The following is a 20,202-nucleotide window of genomic DNA, read 5'->3' on the forward strand; positions in this document are numbered from 1 at the left end:
GAGAGACTGACATATCAGCCCATTCCCCTTTACAAAACAACTCAAGCTCTGTCAAATTAGAAGGAGAGTGTTTTTGAACAGCAGTTTTCAGGTCTTACCAAGATTTTCAATAGGATTGTGGTCAGGACTTTGACTGGGCCATTCTAACACATTAATATGTGTTTATTTTTTTTATTTTATTTTTTTAAACCATTCCATTATAGATTTAACTTTGTGTTTAGGGTCATTGTCCTGCTGAAAGGTGAAGCTCCAGCCTCAATTCTCTTGCTGACTCCAGCAGGGTTTCCTCCAAAATGTCCCTGTATTTGTCTCCATCTATCTTCCCATGATGCTCCCCACACCATATTTGAAACTGGAGGTGGTGCACTAAGGACGATGAGCAGTGATAGGTTTGCGCCATACATAACGTTTTGCATTTGGGCCGAAGAATTGTGTCTCACGCGTGACCGCAAATAGACAGTTCTGATTGCACGGATCCATTTGAGTTTGGCAGAAGGAGAACAGCGGGCGCTCCCTGCCCAGACTGATATCCACTGTGTTTAAAATATACAGAGCGGAATCATTCTGGATTCCCGGCTATGTAAATCTAGTAAGCAATTTGCAGAATGTGCTCATGTACTTAATGAGAATTTAATTGTATTTGTTTAAATTGTAGAGTTTGTTATCGAGCCATCAGGTGTTTCTTAGTATTTCTTTCAGGCCTCAAAAGTATTACAAAACATTTTGGGGCAAATATGCAAAACAATAAGCCATAACTGGAGGCCAAAATGGCAAAGATTTCTACTGCCACTGAGTATTTTCCTGGAGAGCTGACATAGGCAGGGACAAAGGCCACCCAAACTGCACAGAAGATCAACATGCTGAAAGTGATGAGTTTGGCCTCATTGAAGTTGTCGGGGAGTTTTCGAGCCAGAAAAGCCAAGAGGAGACAAGTGCAGGCCAGCAGGCCGATGTATCCCAGGACCAGAGAGAAGCCCAGCACTGACTCCATGGCACACTCCACAGTCACCTTTGACCCCTGGACACCCAGGTCCAGGTGAGGCTCTGGAGGACTGACACTCAGCCACACAACACAGATTATGACCTAGAAAAAAAGGGGGGTGTTGTAGCCTTGGTTTGAAAGTTAAATCAAAACCAAAAAGTAGGAACATTTTTCACCTGCATACTGGTGAGCAGGCACACACTGCCCCTCTGTTTTCTTGGACTAAACCATTTAACAAACATCCCAGCACCGGGTCGTGCAGAGCGGAAAGCTGCGAGAACAACCATTGTTTTGACTTGCAGACAAGAAATAGAAAGAACAAAACTGATGCCGAACGCTGCCTGTTGGAAACGACAGGACCAGACCGATGGTCGACCAATGAACACCAGCGAGCACAAGAAGCACAGCTTCAGGGACACAAGGAGCAGGAAGCTCAGCTCTGAGTTGTTTGCTCGAACCTGTAAAAAGAGGAAGATTTTTATTTACTCACATCAAGTCATAAAAGTGCTATTCACTGTAATAGTACCATGGGTGTTTGTCGGTAGTGAAGGAAAACTGCAAAGACTGCTGTGGTCACTACAGCTCCAAACACAGCCACTGTAGTCAGAGTGATGCCCAGAGTTTCACCAAAGGACAGAAAGTCCTGCTGTCGAGGGATGCAGGCCGTTCCTTTTGCATTTGACCAGTATTCAGGAGGACAACGCTGACAATTTAAAGAATCTTTTCATAAAAAGGAAAATATGATTGAAATGAAATATTTAATTTTTGAAGCATAAAAAGGAAATATAACCAGATCAACAGTTGGTACAAAAAGAGTAAAATAAAAGAAAGAAGGAAATGTACCTGTTTTGTTGCTTATTTCTCCACTTGCACATGTGATACAATCAAAACAGCAGGATGGTTTTCCTTTTTTCCTTGCCTTCCGTGTCCCTGGAGCACAGCTTACACTGCAAACAGCAACAGGCACCTATGTGTACCAAAGTTATAAACTTTAGACATAAATGACTGACAAAGCAAAACAAAATAGAAAATATTGTTGATGCAACATTATGTATTGATAACCTGGCTTGAGCCTGTGCTCCACTGAATTCCTATTTCATTCAGATTAATGTCAAAGCCATCCACTTTCCCAATGAGTGAAAGTCTGAGTGACCCTTCAGGACTCTTCTGCCAGTTGACCAGGTCGTACTTAGCTGGAATATCCCCTCCTTGGAAATAAAACCTCTCGCCCTGAGGTGTTGTGAAGTTCACTCTGCTCAAGTGCTCAAGAACCTGAATGCAAAATATATAAAATATAATATATAAAATATGTATTTTCACCGCAAAGTGCATCTTGACCTACCTGTGCTGGCGTGACCTGGTGAGGAGAGGAGCAGCTGGATGTAGAGGTGTCAGTGTTGGGGCAGGACAAAAGGCTGTGGAGGGCATGAGCTGCTGCATAAACTGCAAGATATACATTATATGTGACCCTTAACTGGGACATGTCAGTGAAGTGACTGTGCACCCCATACAGTGACTCTGTCCCATTGCAGGGAGGAAGAGAAGTGGAGGATGAAGACACAGGAGCACAGCCAAACTCTTTTTCCCAGTACTCTCTTAAGAACTCATTGTCTGGACGCTGAGATGGGTGTAAACCTCTGATGTATGCTTCAAACCCATTGATATTGGAGCTTCGAATGGCCACACCAAAAACACCACGAGCGACTCTGGAAGTGGCTGGATGTTGGAGGAGATCACCATTGGAGCTCCAGGCCTCAGTGGCCAGAAACTGTCTGTCAGTCACCTGTCGCAAGGTCATACCAGCAGACTTTAATTACATAATCTTCTATATTTTATTTAATTAATTATTTCTTACATTGAGTCTGTCGAGCTGCACAAACAGTTCCCTGACGACATTGGACCCGGCAAAGATAATAATAACTTTAGTAGTTGAAGCCTGAATGGTGAGAGCAGCTTCTCTGGCGTCTGTTACTATATTCTCTCCTCTGACAGTTCTCAGAAAAGCCAAACACACAAAACCCTCAGTCCTTTTCTGAAACACCTAAAAAAATAAAATAATGGTGTCCATAAGTCTTGTATGTATTAGTATTATATAAAACTACACACCTTTAGTGCTCCAAGCCCATAATCATCTTGTAACACCACTGCTCCGATCCAAGTCCACTTAAAACGTATGGCTAGCTGGGCCAGGGTGCGAGCTTGATATATATCACTTGGGATTGTCCTGAAGAAGTTAGGATACAGTCGTCTGTCACTGAGGCAGGGGCAACTTGCCGAATAGCTGATCTAAAAGAGAATCATACACATAAATTCCAATGTATAATAAGCTCACAGCTCTTAACGACATAGTTATACTTCACTTACTACTGGCACAGACAAAGGTCCCAGGATTGATGACAGCATTTTGCTTCTACCTGATGTTGCACTTCCAATAATAATTGGATTAAAACTTTTAACTGTGGGACGAATATATTTGTGATCATAAAGTCTAGTAATTTAAAAAATATTTTGTTTTAACTTTAGCTAATTTATTATAAGCAACAAAGAAAATAACCTCCAAAAACTAAAAAGCTCAGGAAATGTAAAAATCCAATGAAAGTTTCATGTTAACAAGTGTTTAGTTTAAGTCACACATGTCATCTCTATTACATTATTGCTGTCAATGTTATTTGTTACTATATTTTTCTCAAATCACTTTACACAATAAATAACTTTCTTTTTATCACCTTGTTTGTTGAATTTGAAAGTAGCAGATTTGTTCACAAATGTGCAGCTTGTTGCTTCTCCTCCAACAAAAGACAGAATATCTTGAAGAGCCCAAGAGGCCCTGAGACAATCATCAAAAATGTGATAACCCACTTTTAGACCGGGCAGCAGCCTATTATTACGATTAATTTCCTCCACAGCGTAGATCATTGCATAAACATTCTGTAATTGATGTTGTACTAAACTTCTAAAAGAGAAAAAAAAAGTCAAAATTGGCAAGAGCAAATCCTGAATGATCAAAATTGCCAAGTAGTGGTAATTTACCCTGTACAATTGTATTGTGGTACTTGCTCATAGACATCATCAATAGCTGAAGTTTTGTAATGGAGACTGAAGCTTCCACCCATGACTATATCTCCATCCTGTGACAGAGGCAGATTGCGGTTGGTTTCCCAAATCCAGCAGCGCACTGTTTCCGAATCCTGCAATCCCATCCCCAGACCCCACAGCCCAAATGTGAGAGCACAGCAAAACCACAGCACACGAGAGATACAATCCAACATCTTATTTTAAAAAAAAGCTAAACTATAAAAGCTCCTCTGTGAAACTGTAGCGGATGCATCGCTCATTGCTCACTTGTCAGCATTTATAATACTAATGTGAGGTCATGAATATGCAAATCAGATGACAGACACGAACAACACTCTGATTTGACGATCCACAAGCTACACAAATGTGTATTCCTCCCTTGAAGTTGTTTATTAGACCTTCATATTCATTCAAAGTGAATTACACCATTTTAATTGTATTGTTCATTAGCTACTTTGTCACAATTTGTCCATTTGAAATTAATATTACATGGAACCTTCACCAGTAGATTTACTAACTGCATGAACAATAGAAAAAACATGCACTCTTACTCCAATGTCCTGTGTTTGTTGAGAATTTCTGTGATTTTGTCTTTTCACGTTGTCTTTTCACTCCACCGGAAAAAGGTGGTTTCCCCTCTTCAGGTCGGTGGGGAGTCCTTACCTCAAGTGGAGGAGTTCAAGTATCTCGGGATCTTGTTCACGAGTGAGGGACGGATGGAGCGTGAGATCGACAGACGGATCGGTGCGGCGTCAGCAGTGATGCGGTCGCTGTATCGGTCTGTCGTGGTGAAGAGGGAGCTGAGTCGGAGGGCAAAGCTCTCGATTTACCGATCGATCTACGTTCCCACCCTCACCTATGGTCATGAGATTTGGGTAATGACCGAAAGGACAAGATCGCGAATACAAGCGGCCGAAATGAGTTTCCTTCGCAGGGTGGCTGGGCGCACCCTCCGAGATCGGGTGAGGAGCTCAGTTACCCGGGAGGAGCTCGGAGTAGAGTCGCTGCTCCTTCACGTCGAAAGGAGCCAGCTGAGGTGGCTCGGGCATCTGTTCCGGATGCCTCCTGGTCGCCTCCCGCGGAAGGTGTTCCAGGCATGTCCTATTGGGACAAGGCCTCGTGGAAGACCCAGGACACGGTGGTGGGACTATGTCTCCGAGCTGGCCTGGTGTCGCCTCGGGGTCCCCCCAGAACAGCCGGAGGAGGTGTGTGTGGATCGGGAAGTTTGGGCATCTCTGCTGAGACTGCTGAGACTGCTGAGACTGCTGAGACTGCTGCCCCCGCGACCCGGCCCCGGATAAAGCGGAAGAAAATGGATGGATGGATGGATGGACGTTCATTGCAGTCGCCTTGGACTTGTGCACCTTATACACAGTTCCCACATGACGTCACAACATATGAGTATCTGCCGACCCGGCGCTATTTGTATTGGCATGCTGTGAGCAAAACATTAGAAGAAGAAGCTGAAACGTGTTCATCTCTTGGTAAAAAGTGAAAATGATCATCTCCTACTGGGTCAATCAATGTTCAAATCGTGCCGGAGGTTCAGTTAAATTTGGATTTTACAGCATACACGTCATTAGACTTCATGAATGTGAGAAGACTAAGCTTTTGTCAGAACAACGACAGAGGTTATTAACAGGAAAGAAACTCCCTTAAGAATATGCTCAGATCACTTTGTGTCAGGTGCGTATCGTATCTTATAATGTGTTTGTAATAAGCTGGTGACTTGTGAGTTTCATAATTTCGATTACTTTATTGTGGGGAGGATCGGTGTTGTCACGTGTGAGGCTCTCATGGGCAACACATATGTATTAGATAATAATAATACTATGGTGACCTCAAACAATGTTCAAAAACGGAGCATTGCTTCTGTAAAAAGATCAGCGCTGTAAAAGATCTGTGTCATAAAATAAATAAATCAAAATCACGGTAATAAACAATAACAGCAATCCAGAGTGTCCGTGTGGCGTTCAAATTAATTAAAAGCATTAAATGGAGTTCCAACTGGCAACAAATCTAAAGTTTTTGAGAAATGTTTGCATTGCTTGTTAATTTTTGCTGCATAATTTAATCAAATATGCAAAGCACGTCCAAAGCATGTGGTGCCTTGTATACAATTATTTGCTCAAAAGTTGTCCTTTGCTTCCAATTTGTGTTTGAATATGTACATTCTTATTCTTCTGTTTAATGGAATGTTTTTTCAAATCTTGAGAAATAAACTATTGTTCTGCATTTGGGGCAATAAAAGAAAAACCTTTGGGCAATAATATGACATTAAAAAGCATTGCTACATGTAGAAACCATGAAGATCTACACTCAATTATCACATCAACAATATGATTAGGTTACTGTACTGTAGATTTACCATTATTATTAGGACATGATTTCCTTTGTGTACTTCAAAATGTACACATTGGATTAATGTTGGCAAACCATCAGACCTATTTGACCACATCTTCCCTCAAGTTGGGCGAATGTTTGACACCAAGGAAATAGTAAAGCAACTTGATACAAGCCAACAGGTAAACGGCACACTGATAAGTGATTATCACAGAATTCTGAAACACTTTTACATAGGCAGTCATATCCAGTTATATCTACGTTTAATAATTCAACCACAAACTATTAGTAAAATGTCCTATGTAACAACTTTGTCCTATTGGGTATATATTTGTATTATTTCTATTAGTCTTTAATTTCCAGATATATACGGGCAGAAAAGAGGAAAGCATCAAAACCCAAACATGCTGCTGCAAGTGCACTTTTGGAGCTGCATGCTACCACCATATGCGATAATGAATTGGAAGACGTCACCGATGTTGCTGCAGGACCCAACTGTTCTTTCGCGAACTTCGGAAAATGGAACCACCAACATGTAACCAAAACACCTAGATGCAGATCATCTTAAACCATTTACACCTTATTTCAACATTTTTTGTCTGAAAACAAATAGAAAACATTCAGGATGACACAGGAAGACCTGGTAACATGCTTCACTGGATTGTCTTTATTTGATGTCTTAAAAAGGATTTACGATGACACTGAGCCAGACTTGCCACCAACAAGGCCTAATGATCTGGGTAAATTTGAACAATTTGTCATGACACTGTCTGGTATGAAGCAAACACACCGCTACAAGATTTGGCTCATCGCTATCAGACGTCAACATCAACAGCCTTCAGAATTTTCCTAATTGTACATACACATTCTTTATGTGAGTTTGAAACACATTATTCGCTGGTCAACAGGGGAAGAGTTATGAAAACATTTGGGCAGAAAACTGCAGTGATAATTTCGACTGCTTCGAAATACACATTCAGAGACCGAAGAACATGATGGTAAGGGGAGAAAACATGGTTTGTCTACGAGCACTGCAATACAATCAAGTTCCTGGTTAGTATAACTGGTCAGTTTCCTTCTTATCCAGTGCATGTGGTGGAAGAGCCAGTGACAAGCACATCACGGAAAACCGTGGATTGTTCAGAAATCTACTGCCTGGAGACCTCATTCTTGCTGACTGGGGTTTTGACATTTCAGACAGTGTAGGATTCTAGTGCGCTCAAATCAACATTACCAGTTTCACAAGAGGAAAATCCCAACAGTCACCCCTTGAAGTTGAACAGACACAAAAAATTGCTCATGTACGGATACATGTAGAACGTGTCATTGGTCTTGTTTGCAACAAATACACCATATTGGAAAACATTTTAATTGGCAAGATATTTGAGTATTAATCCCGATTACACTTAACCATGAGTTCAACCCAGCACTTCATGAAGTTACTTTTTCTCAGTGGCACACTAGCACTAGCACACTTTATGGAACTGTCCTAACAACTGGAGTGCCCCCAGTAACAGCTAATCTTATTAACAAGCAGAAAACGGTTATTAAATTTGTCTCGGTGCTGTCGACAGAACTGATCCCACTAAATTGGAATTAAGAAAAATATATATTAATTAGTTACATGATGTTATAAAGATTGTTTCGGCTTACGGGCCCAACATCGGTGCAGAGTACCCGGCCTTCTTGGAGTCCCCGGGAGGGGTACTAGATAGTGCTCCGACTGGGGACTCCATTGTTCTGCTGGGGGACTTCAACGCCCACGTGGGTAACGACAGTGAGACCTGGGAGGGCGTGATTGGGAAGAACGGCCTCCCCGATCTGAACCCGAGTGGTGTTCTGTTATTGGACTTCTGTGCTAGTCGCAGTTTGTCCATAACGAACACCATGTTCGAGCACAAGGGTGTCCATAAGTGCACGTGGCACCAGGACACCCTAGGCAGGAGGTCGATGATCGACTTTGTAGTTGTGTCGTCTGACCTCCGGCCGCGTGTCTCGGACACTCGGGTGAAGAGAGGGGCTGAGCTGTCAACCGATCACCACCTGGTGGTGAGCTGGATCCGCTGGCAGGGGAGGAAGCCGGTCAGACCTGGCAGGCCCAAGCGTGTTGTGAGGGTCTGCTGGGAACGTCTGGCTGATCCCTCTGTCGGCGGGGTCTTCAACTCCCACCTCCGGAAGAGCTTCACCCAGATTCCGGGGGAGGCTGGGGACATGGAGTCCGAGTGGACTCTGTTCTCCTCCTCCATTGTCGATGCGGCTGCTCGTAGTTGTGGCCGTAAGGTCTCTGGTGCCTGTCGCGGCGGCAATCCCCGAACCCGGTGGTGGCGCCTGGAAGTAAGGGATGCCGTCAAGCTGAAGAAGGAGTCCTACCTGGCCTTGTTGGCTTGTGGGACTCCTGAGGCAGCTGAGAGGTACCGGCAGGCCAAGCGTGCTGCAGCTCGTGCGGTCGCGGAGGCTAAAACTCAGGTCTGGGAGGAGTTCGGGGAGGCCATGGAGGAAGACTATCGGTCGGCCTCGAAGAGATTCTGGCAAACCATCCGGCGCCTCAGGAGGGGGAAGCAGTGCTTCACCAACACTGTTTACTGTGCGGGTGGGGAGCTGCTGACTTCGACTGGGGATGTCGTCGGGCGGTGGAAGGAGTACTTTGAGGACCTCCTCAATCCCGTCGTCACGTCTTCCAATGAGGAAGCAGAGGCTGGGGACTCGGGGGTGGGCTCGTCCATCACCCAAGCTGAAGTCACCGAGGTGGTGAGAAAGCTCCTCGGTGGCAGGGCTCCGGGGGTGGATGAGATTCGCCCTGAGTACCTTAAGTCTCTGGATGTTGTAGGACTGTCTTGGCTGACATGTCTCTGCAACATCGCGTGGCGGTCGGGGACAGTGCCCCTGGATTGGCAGACCGGGGTGGTGGTCCCTCTCTTTAAGAAGGGGGATCGGAGGGTGTGTTCCAATTCCAGAGGAATCACCCTCCTTAGCCTCCCCGGTAAGGTCTACTCCGGGGTGATGGAGAGGAGGATCCGGCCGATAGTTGAACCTCGGATCCAGGAGGAACAATGCGGTTTTCGTCCTGGTCGTGGCACACTGGACCAGCTCTATACCCTTCATCGGGTGCTCGAGGGTTCGTGGGAGTTCGCCCAACCAGTCCACATGTGTTTTGTGGATCTGGAGAAAGCGTTCGACCGCGTCCCACGTGGTGCCGTGTGGGGGTATGGGGTCCAGGGCCCTCTGCTAAGGGCTGTCCGTTCCCTGTATGACCGCAGCAGGAGCTTGGTTCGCATTGCCGGTAGTAAGTCAGACCTGTTCCCGGTGCATGTTGGTCTCCGCTAGGACTGCCCTTTGTCACCGGTTCTGTTCATTACTTTTATGGACAGAATTTCTAGGCGCAGCCAGGGGCCGGAGGGTGTCCGGTTTGGGAGCCTCAGAGTCTCATCTCTGCTGTTTGCGGATGATGTTGTTCTGATGGCTTCAACGAACCAGGACCTTCAGCACGCTCTGGGGCGGTTTGCAGCCGAGTGTGTAGCGGCCGGGATGGGGATCAGCAGCTACAAATCCGAGGCCATGGTTCTCCACCGGAAAAAGGTGGCTTCCCCTCTACAGGTCGGTGGGGAGTCCTTACCTCAAGTGGAGGAGTTCAAGTATCTCGGGATCTTGTTCACGAGTGAGGGACGGAGCGTGAGATCGACAGACGGATCGGTGCGGCGTCAGCAGTTATGCGGTCGCTGTATCGGTCTGTCGTGGTGAAGAGGGAGCTGAGTCGGGGGGCAAAGCTCTCGATTTACCGATCGATCTACGTTCCCACCCTCACCTATGGTCATGAGATTTGGGTCATGACCGAAAGGACAAAAACGCGAATACAAGCGGCTGAAATGAGTTTCCTTCGCAGGGTGGCTGGGCGCACCCTCCGAGATCGGGTGAGGAGCTCAGTTACCCGGGAGGAGCTCGGAGTAGAGTCGCTGCTCCTTCACGTCGAAAGGAGCCAGCTGAGGTGGCTAGGGCATCTGTTCCGGATGCCTCCTGGTCGCCTCCCGTGGGAGGTGTTCCAGGCATGTCCTAGTGGGACAAGGCCTCGTGGAAGGCCCAGGACACGGTGGTGGGACTATGTCTCCGAGCTGGCCTGGTGTCGCCTCGGGGTCCCCCCAGAACAGCTGGAGGAGGTGTGTGTGGATCGGGAAGTTTGGGCATCTCTGCTGAGACTGCTGCCCCCGCGACCCGGCCCCGGATAAAGCGGAAGAAAATGAATGGATGGATGGATGGATGGATGTTATAAAGTACGTGCAAATTTGAACTACAAGAGAAGGTCTGTTATTTTTATCAGTGCTTCTATCAGTGGCCAGAACCCCCCTCCCCACAGCCCTTTTATTTATATATATATATTTTTTTTTTTACTTTGTTTTGTTTTTAATTTACTTTTATCTTTCTTTTGTTCAAACGTTTAAATGTTCAAAACATAGAATAGAAATAAGAATAAATTGCTATCATGCAAATACAAATACAATCAAATGAATAAAACAAATATAGTAATACAGGAGTTTCTCTAGTTTCGTTTGGATATAACATGTAAACACTGGCACAGGTCACAGGCACACTTTTCACGGTTTGTAATAAAAATTAGCAGGGCTGGACTGTACATTGGGAGCACTGGGAATTTTTCCAGTGGCCCGGCGACAATTGGGCCGGTCAGATCAGAGAGCAGTCCCAAGGTCACTCTTCAACAGCCCAGTTATACTGAGGTTACTATACCTACACAGGTCTCCAGCTCATAATCCTTTGTCAGGGGCTGACCCAATGCTGAGTGCCTGGTCAATCAATATACATTTCAGCTGAAATTGTTCCCATTATGGAAATAGACCTCATATTTGTGATGTTTTGCCATTTGAAAAAAATGGGTTTTATTCTATGAGATGTTTTAGTGCAAGTACTTTTCTTTTTAATGAATTGTTTTTACCCGGAAATGTACATACATTTTCAGCCTTTTACTATGTGCACATGTCATACTAGTAACGCACAACATTTTTATTTGTTTGTTGTTGATTTCAAAATGTATCTATCTGATGCAATTGGCATTCATACATGTATGGGTCAAAATATCAGTAGCCTACTACAATGTGAATACCATCACATAGCATAGGCGGTATATGCCCAATCCCGTCAGACCTTGGAAGCTAAGCAGGGAAGGGCCTGGTCGGTACTTGGATGGGAGACCGTTTGGGAACACCAGGAAGCCTAGCGAATGTAGTGCGTGAGTGAGTGAGTGAGTGGTGGTGGTCGGAGGGGCCGATGGCGCAGACTGGTTGCCTCGCTTCCGTCAGTCTACCCCAGGGCAGCTGTGGCTACAATTGTAGCTTACCACCACCGAGTATGGAGTGAATGAATAGTGCAATGTAAAGCGTCTTTGAGTGTCCAGAAAAGCACTATATAAAACCAATGCATTATTATTATTATTATTATTATTATTACTATAGGGACTTGCTATTAGTTGTGTACAAAGATGAACTGAGAGATTCTCTTTCATGTCATTTATTTGTCATACCAAAATGTCTCCATTAGGCACCCTTTGATTGGCAGATTGAACAATGTTACAAAGGTCTATGTAACTCTTAGCCTGGAAAATCCAGACACTCACGCTGGTACAGCGGTGAGTCTAGATGCATCAACTTGATTTCTACAGCGTAACATACACAAGCAAACAGGAAGTGGTGTAAACCAATCAGTGAAGGGCAGTCAGTGGTGTTATTAGTGGTTTTGCGTTAATTTTAAAACAGAATTATCAATCACAAAACTCACCTTCTGGCGATGAGTTTTGTGTAATTTACCGTTGATTAGAAAAAAAAAACTTGTCTCTCCGTTGCACCGCCCGTAGATCGTTATCATGAGGGCTTCCGCTTCCCATGCGTGATGCCAATCGCCAACAACAAATATGAAATGACTGCAAATAAACGATTCTGATTGCACGGATCCGTTTGAGTTTAGCAGAAGGAGCAACAGGGAGCTTCCTGCCCAGACTGATATCCACCATGTATAAAATATACAGAGGGGTATCATTCTGGATGCCAGGCTGAGCAAATCTAGTAAGCAATATGCAGAATGTGCTCATGTACTAAGATTGTATTTGTTTATATTTTATAGTTTGTTATCTAGCCATCAGGTGTTTCTTAGTATTTCTTTCAGGCCTCAAAAGTATTACAAAACATTTTGGAGCAAATATGCAAAACAATAAGCCATAACTGGAGGCCAAAATGGCAAAGATTTCTACTGCCACTGAGTATTTTCCTGGAGAGCTGACATAGGCAGGGACAAAGGCCACCCAAACTGCACAGAAGATCAACATGCTGAAAGTGATGAGTTTGGCCTCATTGAAGTTGTCGGGGAGTTTTCGAGCCAGAAAAGCCAAGAGGAGACAAGTGCAGGCCAGCAGGCCGATGTATCCCAGGACCAGAGAGAAGCCCAGCACTGACTCCATGGCACACTCCACAGTCACCTTTGACCCCTGGACACCCAGGTCCAGGTGAGGCTCTGGAGGACTGACACTCAGCCACACAACACAGATGATGATCTGTTAAAAAAAAGGGTGTTTTAGTTTTGGTTTGAAAGTGAAATCAAAACCAAATAGTAGGAACAGTTTTCACCTGCATACTGGTGAGCAGGCACACACTGCCCCTCTGTTTTCTTGGACTAAACCATTTAACAAACATCCCAGCACCGGGTCGTGCAGAGCGGAAAGCTGCGAGAACAACCATCGTTTTGACTTGCAGACAAGAAATAGAAAGAACAAAACTGATGCTGAACGCTGCCTGTTGGAAACGACAGGACCAGACCGATGGTCGACCAATGAACACCAGCGAGCACAAGAAGCACAGCTTCAGGGACACAAGGAGCAGGAAGCTCAGCTCTGAGTTGTTTGCTCGAACCTGTAAAAAGGGAAGATTTTTATTTACTCATATCAAGTCATAAAAGTGATATTGACTGTAATAGTACCATGGGTGTTTGTTGGTAATAAAGGAAAACTACAAATACTGCTGTGGTCATTACAGCTCCAAACACAGCCACTGTAGTCAGAGTGATGCCCAGAGTTTCATTAAAGGACAGAAAGTCCTGCTGTCGAGGGATGCAGGCCGTTCCTTTTGCATTTGACCAGTATTCAGGAGGACAACGCTGACAATTTAAAGAATCTTTCCATAAAAAGGAAACATAACCGGATCAACAGTTGGTACAAAAAGAGTAAATAGATCAGAAACATAAAGAAGAAAGAAGGAAATGTACCTGTTTTGTTGCTTATTTCTCCACTTGCACATGTGATACAATCAAAACAGCAGGATGGTTTTCCTTTTTTCCTTGCCTTCCGTGTCCCTGGAGCACAGCTTACACTGCAAACAGCAACAGGCACCTATGTGTACCAAAGTTAGAAACTTTAGACATAAATGACTGACAAAGCAAAACAAAATATTAAATATTGTTGATGCAACATTATGTATTGATAACCTGGCTTGAGCCTGTGCTCCATTGAATTCCTGTTTCATTCAGATCAATGTCAAAGCCATCCACTTTCCCAATGAGTGAAAGTCTGAGTGACCCTTCAGGACTCTTCTGCCAGTTGACCAGGTCGTACTTAGCTGGAATATCCCCTCCTTGGAAATAAAACCTCTCGCCCTGAGGTGTTGTGAAGTTCACTCTGCTCAAGTGCTTAAGAAGCTGAATGCAAAATACACATGTGAAAAACATGTTTATATTCAGTCAGTATTTTCACCACAAAGTGCATCTTGACCTACCTGTGCTGGTGTGACCTGGTGAGGAGAGGAGCAGCTGGATGTAGAGGTGTCAGTGTTGGGGCAGGACAAAAGGCTGTGGAGGGCATGAGCTGCTGCATAAACTGCAAGATATACATTATATGTGACCCTTAACTGGGACATGTCAGTGAAGTGACTGTGCACCCCATACAGTGACTCTGTCCCATTGCAGGGAGGAAGAGAAGCGGAGGATGAAGACACAGGAGCACAGCCAAACTCTTTTTCCCAGTACTCTCTTAAGAACTCATTGTCTGGACGCTGAGATGGGTGTAAACCTCTGATGTAGGCTTCAAATCCATCGATATTGGAACTTCGAATGGCCACACCAAAAACACCACGAGCGACTCTGGAAGTGGCCGGATGTTGGAGGAGATCACCACTAGTGCTCCAAGCCTCAGTGGCCAGAAACTGTCTGTCAGTCACCTGTCGCAAGGTCATACCAGCAGACTTTAATTACATAATCTTTTATATTCTATTTTAATTCATTATTTCTTACATTGAGTCTGTCTAGCTGCACAAACAGTTCCCTGACGGCTTTGGGCCCGGAAATGATCATAATAACTTTAGCAGTTGAAGCCTGAATGGTGAGAGCAGCTTCTCTGGCGTCTGTTACTATATTCTCTCCTCTGACAGTTCTCAGAAAGGCCAAACACACAAAACCCTCAGTTTCTTTCTGAAACACCTAAAAGAAAGAATTGCGTACATAAGTCTTGTATGTATTAGTATTATATAAAACTACACACCTTTACTGCTCCAAGCCCATAGTCATTTTGTATCACCACAGCTCCGATCCAAGTCCACTTAAAACGTATGGCTAGCTGGGCCAGGGTGCGAGCTTGATATATATCACTTGGGATTGTCCTGAAGAAGTTAGGATACAGTCGTCTGTCACTGAGGCAGGGGCAACTTGCCCAAAAGCTAATCTAAAAGAGCATTATACACATCATTTCCAATGTATAATAAGGTCATAGCGCTTCATGACATAGTGATAGTTCACTTACTACTAGCACAGATAAAGGTCCCAGTATTGATGACAGCGTCTTACTTGTATCTGATGATGCACCTCCAACAATAATGGGAATAAAACTTTTAACTGTGGGAAAAATAAATTCAAGCTTCCATTATTGCATTATAATTGCATATTTGCAAAATCAATGTTGTGATCATCAAAAGTCAAAGTCAAGTTAATTAAAATAATATTATTCCATGTTGTAATTTTGGCTAGTTTATAAGCGACAAAGAAAAAACCTCCAAAAACTAAAAAGCTCAGGAAATGTAAAAATCCAATGAAAAGTTTCATTTTTAACGTGTGTTTAGTTTAAGTCACAATTGTCATCTCTGTTACATCATTGGCTGTCAATGTTATTGGTTACTATATTTGTTTCAAATCACTTTACACAAAACGTTTTTTCTTATCACCTTTTTTGTTGAATTTGAAAGTAGCAGATTTGTTCACAAATGTGCAGCTTGTTGCTTCTCCTCCAACAAAAGACAGAACATCTTGAAGAGCCCAAGAGACCCTTCGACAATCATCAGAAATTTGATAACCCACTTTTAGACCGGGCAGCAGCCTATTATTACGATTAATTTCCTCCACAGCGTAGATCATTGCATGAACATTCTGTAATTGATATAGTTGTAAACTTCTAAACACAAAAGAGAAAAAAAAGTTGGGATGAGTAAATCCTAAATGAACAAAATTGCCAAGTAGTGGTAATTTACCCTGTACAATTGTATTGTGGTACTTGCTCATAGACATTATCAATAGCTGGAGTTTCGTCATGGAGACTGAAGCTTCCACCCATGACTATATCTCCGTCCTGTGACAGAGGCAGATTGCGGTTGGGTCCCCAAGTCCAGCAGCGCACTGTTTCCGAATCCTGCAATCCCATCCCCAGACCCCACCGCCCAAATGTGAGAGCACAGCAAAACCACAGCACAGAAGAGATACAATCCAACATCTTATTAAAAAAAAAAAAGCTAAACTAAAAAAGCTCCTCTGTGAAACTGTAGCGGATGCATCGCTCATTGCTCACTTGTCGGCATTTATAATACTAATGTGAGGTCATGAATATGCAAATCAGATGACAGACACGAACAACACTCTGATTTGACGATCAACAAGCTACACAAATGTGTATTCCTCCCTTTAAATTGTTTATTAGACCTTCATATTCATTCAAAGTGAATTACACCATTTTCATTTTTAGTGTTCATTAGCTACTTTGTCACAATTCCTCGATTTGAAATTAATATGACATGGAACCTTCACCAGAAGATTTACTTACTGCATGAACAATAGAAAAAACATGCACACTTACTCCAATTTCCTGCATTTGTTGACAATTTCTTTGATTTTCTCTTTTCATGTTCACTGCAGTCGCCTTGGACTTGTGCACCTTATACATAGTTCCCACATGATGGTACAACATGCTGGTATCTGCCAACCCGGCGCAATTTGTATTGGCATGCTGTGGGCATTAGAAGTAGAACATTGGAAGAAGAAGCTGAAACGTGTTAATTTCTTGGTAAAAAGTGGAAATGGTCATCTCCTGCTGGGTCAATGGATTTTGTTCAGTTAAATTTGGATTTTACAGCACACCCGTCATTAGTCTTCGTGAATGTGAGAAGACTAAGCTTTTGTCAGAACAACGATGGAGGATATTAACAGGAAAGAAACTCCCTCAAGAATATGCTCAGATCACTTTGTGTCAGGTGCGAATCGTATCTTATAATGTGTTTGTAATAAGCTGGTAACTTGTGAGTTTCATTATTTCGATTACCTTATTGTGGGGAGGATCGGTGTTGTCACGTCTGAGGCTCTCGTGGGCAACACATGTATTAGACAGTAATAATACTATGGTGACCTCAAACAATGTTCACAAACAGAACATTGCTTCTGTAAAAAGATCAGCGCTGTAAAAGATCTGTGTCATAAAATAAATAAATCTAAATCACGGTAATAAACAATAACAGCACACCTGTTTCCAATTTGCGTTTGAATATGTACATTTATTCTCATTCTTCTGTTTAATTGAATGTTTTTCAAATCTTGAGAAATAAACTATTGTTTTGCATTTGGGGCAATAAAAGAAAAACCTTTGGGCAATAATATGACATTAAAAAGCATTGCTACATGTAGAAACCATGAAGATCTACACTCAATTATCACATCAACAATATGATTAGGTTTCTGTACTGCAGATTTACCATTGTTATTAGGACATGATTTCCTTTGTTAATTCTAACAAATGTACACATTTGATTAATGTAGGCAAACCATCGGACCTATTTGACCTCACCTATCCAGATTGGGCACCTTCCCTCAAGTTGGCCGGATGTTTGACACCAAGGATCGGAAAGCAACTTGAAAGAAGCCACAGGCAGCAGAAACAGGCACACTGATCTGAATCACTTTTGCATAGGCAGTCATATCCACTTCTATCTACTTTTAATACTTCAACCACACACTAATGTCCTAAGTAACAACTTTGTCTTATTGGTAGGGATGGGACAGGATTCCCTGTCTGACGGTATTAAAAATGCTTGTTTTATCATGCTATTCCTGCCAAAAAAAAGTTGCGCTCCGCTGTACCCTTCTCCTGCACTGCTCCTCACCTGACACTGCGGCGCTGTCTCTCCCCCTCTCTCTCTCAGCCGTCAGCCTGTTGAACACAGCCTGTAGCAGCAGAGTAAAAAGTCACTGTCCTCTGTGAAAAGTATTGCTGCCGCTGAGATGAAGCTTTGTTTGGATCTGTCGCGTTAAAAGCTGAGAAGCAGCTGTTTAGCGCTCGCGTTACGCTAACCTGTTAGCTTTGTGGTTTGGATAGTCCATCATACAGTCCATTGTTTATCAGACGCGCACTAGACAACACTGCTTTAATCAGAAGACGCTCAGCCTTCCTTTGCCAAATGCTCATGTGGCATTATCAGTTTTATGCATTTTATTCCAATAAAACGTAATGTATTTCAAAATAACTATTGGACAGCAGATGGCGCCAGCGCGTAAAAGGTATAAAAGCCCACCCTGGTTCACACGCACTTCCTCTGTCTCCTCTGTCTCCTCACTGGCGTCTCCCGGCTGGTTGGGCTGTGCCCAGGCTGTGCGTGTTGTTCCACGGGTCCGGCGTCGCGGGTGGCCGAAAGCTTCACGCGCCCCACCTCACGGCGTCCACAGCTCTCTCGGTGTGTTTGGTCCGGGGTCTGCTGGGGCCCTCGCGTAACCGGGAGGCTATCGAAGCACCGCACCGGCCGAGTAGGGCTAGAGATGGGCGTGCGACGGTGGACCCATCGGCTGCTGTCTTCCTTTGCTTATTTTGCTTGTCTTGTTTCTTGTCTTGCTTCCTGTTTTTGTTTTGTTTGTACGAACTGAGAAGCTAGTGACCCAAATGAAAATACTGTGAACCGACTGAGATCTAAAGTGTACAAACTGTCCAAGTGAATGTTGAAAATGGTGCAATGTCTAATGAGAACAAAAAGTATAAAACAAGGAACTGAAAGATAAAAGTACAACATAGAAATAAACTAAACTGTGTGAAAAAGGAACATGATGCCTCTGTCCTTATGGGTCGAACCTGTGTGCCTTATGTAGAGTATTACATCGGTTGCTCTGACATCGTTCTATTTAGTCTGACTCTGTTGTGTTGTCTACCGACGCGCCTTGATACTAAAGGTGCGTACACACCAAACGTGCGTCCACGCCCCATCTGCCTCTCGTTGGACGCCAAACAACGCCGCTTCACACACTTCACACTCGCGACAAACGCCTGTTTGCTGGCGCGTAAAGTTTTGCAAGCGTCATACATAGGAGGCGTGTCTGGCCACGCAAGGCGCACTCACACTTGACATCCGAACCTGCCACTCTCTAGCTCGTTTGAGGAAAGGCCTGGATGCCCCGAACGGCCCGCGCTCACACTTACACAAACAAACCGAGCCGTGGCAGACCACGAGGAGTTGTTTACAAGTGCACGTGAGCAGCAGCAGCGCGGAAGAAAAAAAAACTATACAGCTGCATGAAATAATGTCTACTATGAGCCCCTGTCAAATCTCTTCACTCCACTTTTCTTTGCATTTTACTACAGTTTAACAAAAAGGGCTATGGTGAATATAATAGTCGATTTTAATAAAGCAGAGAAATAGAGAGGTGCGCGTCCCTCTGTCCCCGCTCAGCTGAGGCGGGGGGTGGAGCAGCACCTGCCGCTCTGAGCCTTTCTTTGGAGTCATATACAGCCTTCAAAAAAGGCTACGAGAACAGAAGATATGACACTCAGTTTATGACATTCATTGCTGCTTCGGCCACTGGTTAAACAGCTTTATGTCGGCGAACTCCTGGAAGTCTACGCTTTACGTTACAACAAAGCACTTAACACGAACGCGCACCAAAATCACAAGTGATCTAAAAGCACCCGCAGGTTTTATCTGTCCGACTAAAGCCTGCGGCCAAACCGGGTACAGTAGCAGAGAGGGCGGGAGAAGCGCAGCCACTCCCCGTATAGTCAGCCCGAGACGTGCGTGAAGCGGCCAGGGCGTCGGGAGTGAGCGGTCGGGGAGACGAGCGGTATGTGGCCGGGGGTCCGGGGAGCCGCCCGGGAGCGAAGCGGTCGGGGGCCGGGGAGACGAGAGCGAGGCAGCCGCTGCTCTGTTTGATAAATACAGCCTTTTCTCACTGTTTTACGTGACGAATGCACCCGCCCATACAACGGCCGCTTGTATCTGTGTGTGTGCACATACATGAGCAACCGAGCCGCGCTCGGCCCCCCTCCTCCAAGCGGCCAAAGTCCGGAACCGAGTCCGACTCGGGCATGGTTTGTTGCAGGTAACAGGTGACGCCTGAGCCCAGTCAGCATCCCTGATTGGTTAACAAGGCATAAATGAACGCACGTGTAGATTGGATTACTTGAGTGCATGAAGCAGTGGGCGCGGCTCCCTGTTCGCTCACCGCGCTGTTCTCCCTGGCTTTCACGTGCGTCCTTCCTCACCGCTCGCGTTTGCTACGCTTAATACGCGTGGACAGCTTTACTT

The 20,202-nt window shown here is 44.6% G+C and overlaps 2 protein-coding genes across 2 annotated transcripts; both read right to left on the reverse strand.

The window, feature by feature from the left end:
* Window positions 1–661: 661 nt before the first annotated feature.
* On the reverse strand, window positions 662–4,095 carry LOC306970536 (extracellular calcium-sensing receptor-like; the record flags this gene model as incomplete). Its single annotated transcript, XM_079566529.1, has 9 exons — window positions 662–1,084; window positions 1,159–1,440; window positions 1,509–1,702; window positions 1,826–1,949; window positions 2,045–2,254; window positions 2,325–2,765; window positions 2,838–3,023; window positions 3,089–3,268; window positions 4,036–4,095. 9 exons carry the CDS (start codon window positions 4,093–4,095, stop codon window positions 662–664), a joined length of 2,100 nt encoding a protein of 699 aa, XP_079422655.1.
* Window positions 4,096–12,527: 8,432 nt separating this feature from the next.
* LOC306961821 (extracellular calcium-sensing receptor-like) lies at window positions 12,528–16,073 on the reverse strand (the record flags this gene model as incomplete). The annotated part of the gene is made up of 9 exons (XM_079554739.1): window positions 12,528–12,950; window positions 13,024–13,305; window positions 13,373–13,566; window positions 13,658–13,781; window positions 13,877–14,086; window positions 14,164–14,604; window positions 14,678–14,863; window positions 14,925–15,104; window positions 15,927–16,073. The coding sequence occupies 9 exons, from the start codon at window positions 16,071–16,073 to the stop codon at window positions 12,528–12,530; spliced, it is 2,187 nt and encodes a 728-aa protein (XP_079410865.1).
* Between the last annotated feature and the right edge of the window lie 4,129 nt (window positions 16,074–20,202).

This window comes from Gobius niger (assembly GCF_951799975.1).
Source record: "Gobius niger genome assembly, chromosome: 1".
NCBI classification, from domain to species: domain Eukaryota; kingdom Metazoa; phylum Chordata; class Actinopteri; order Gobiiformes; family Gobiidae; genus Gobius; species Gobius niger.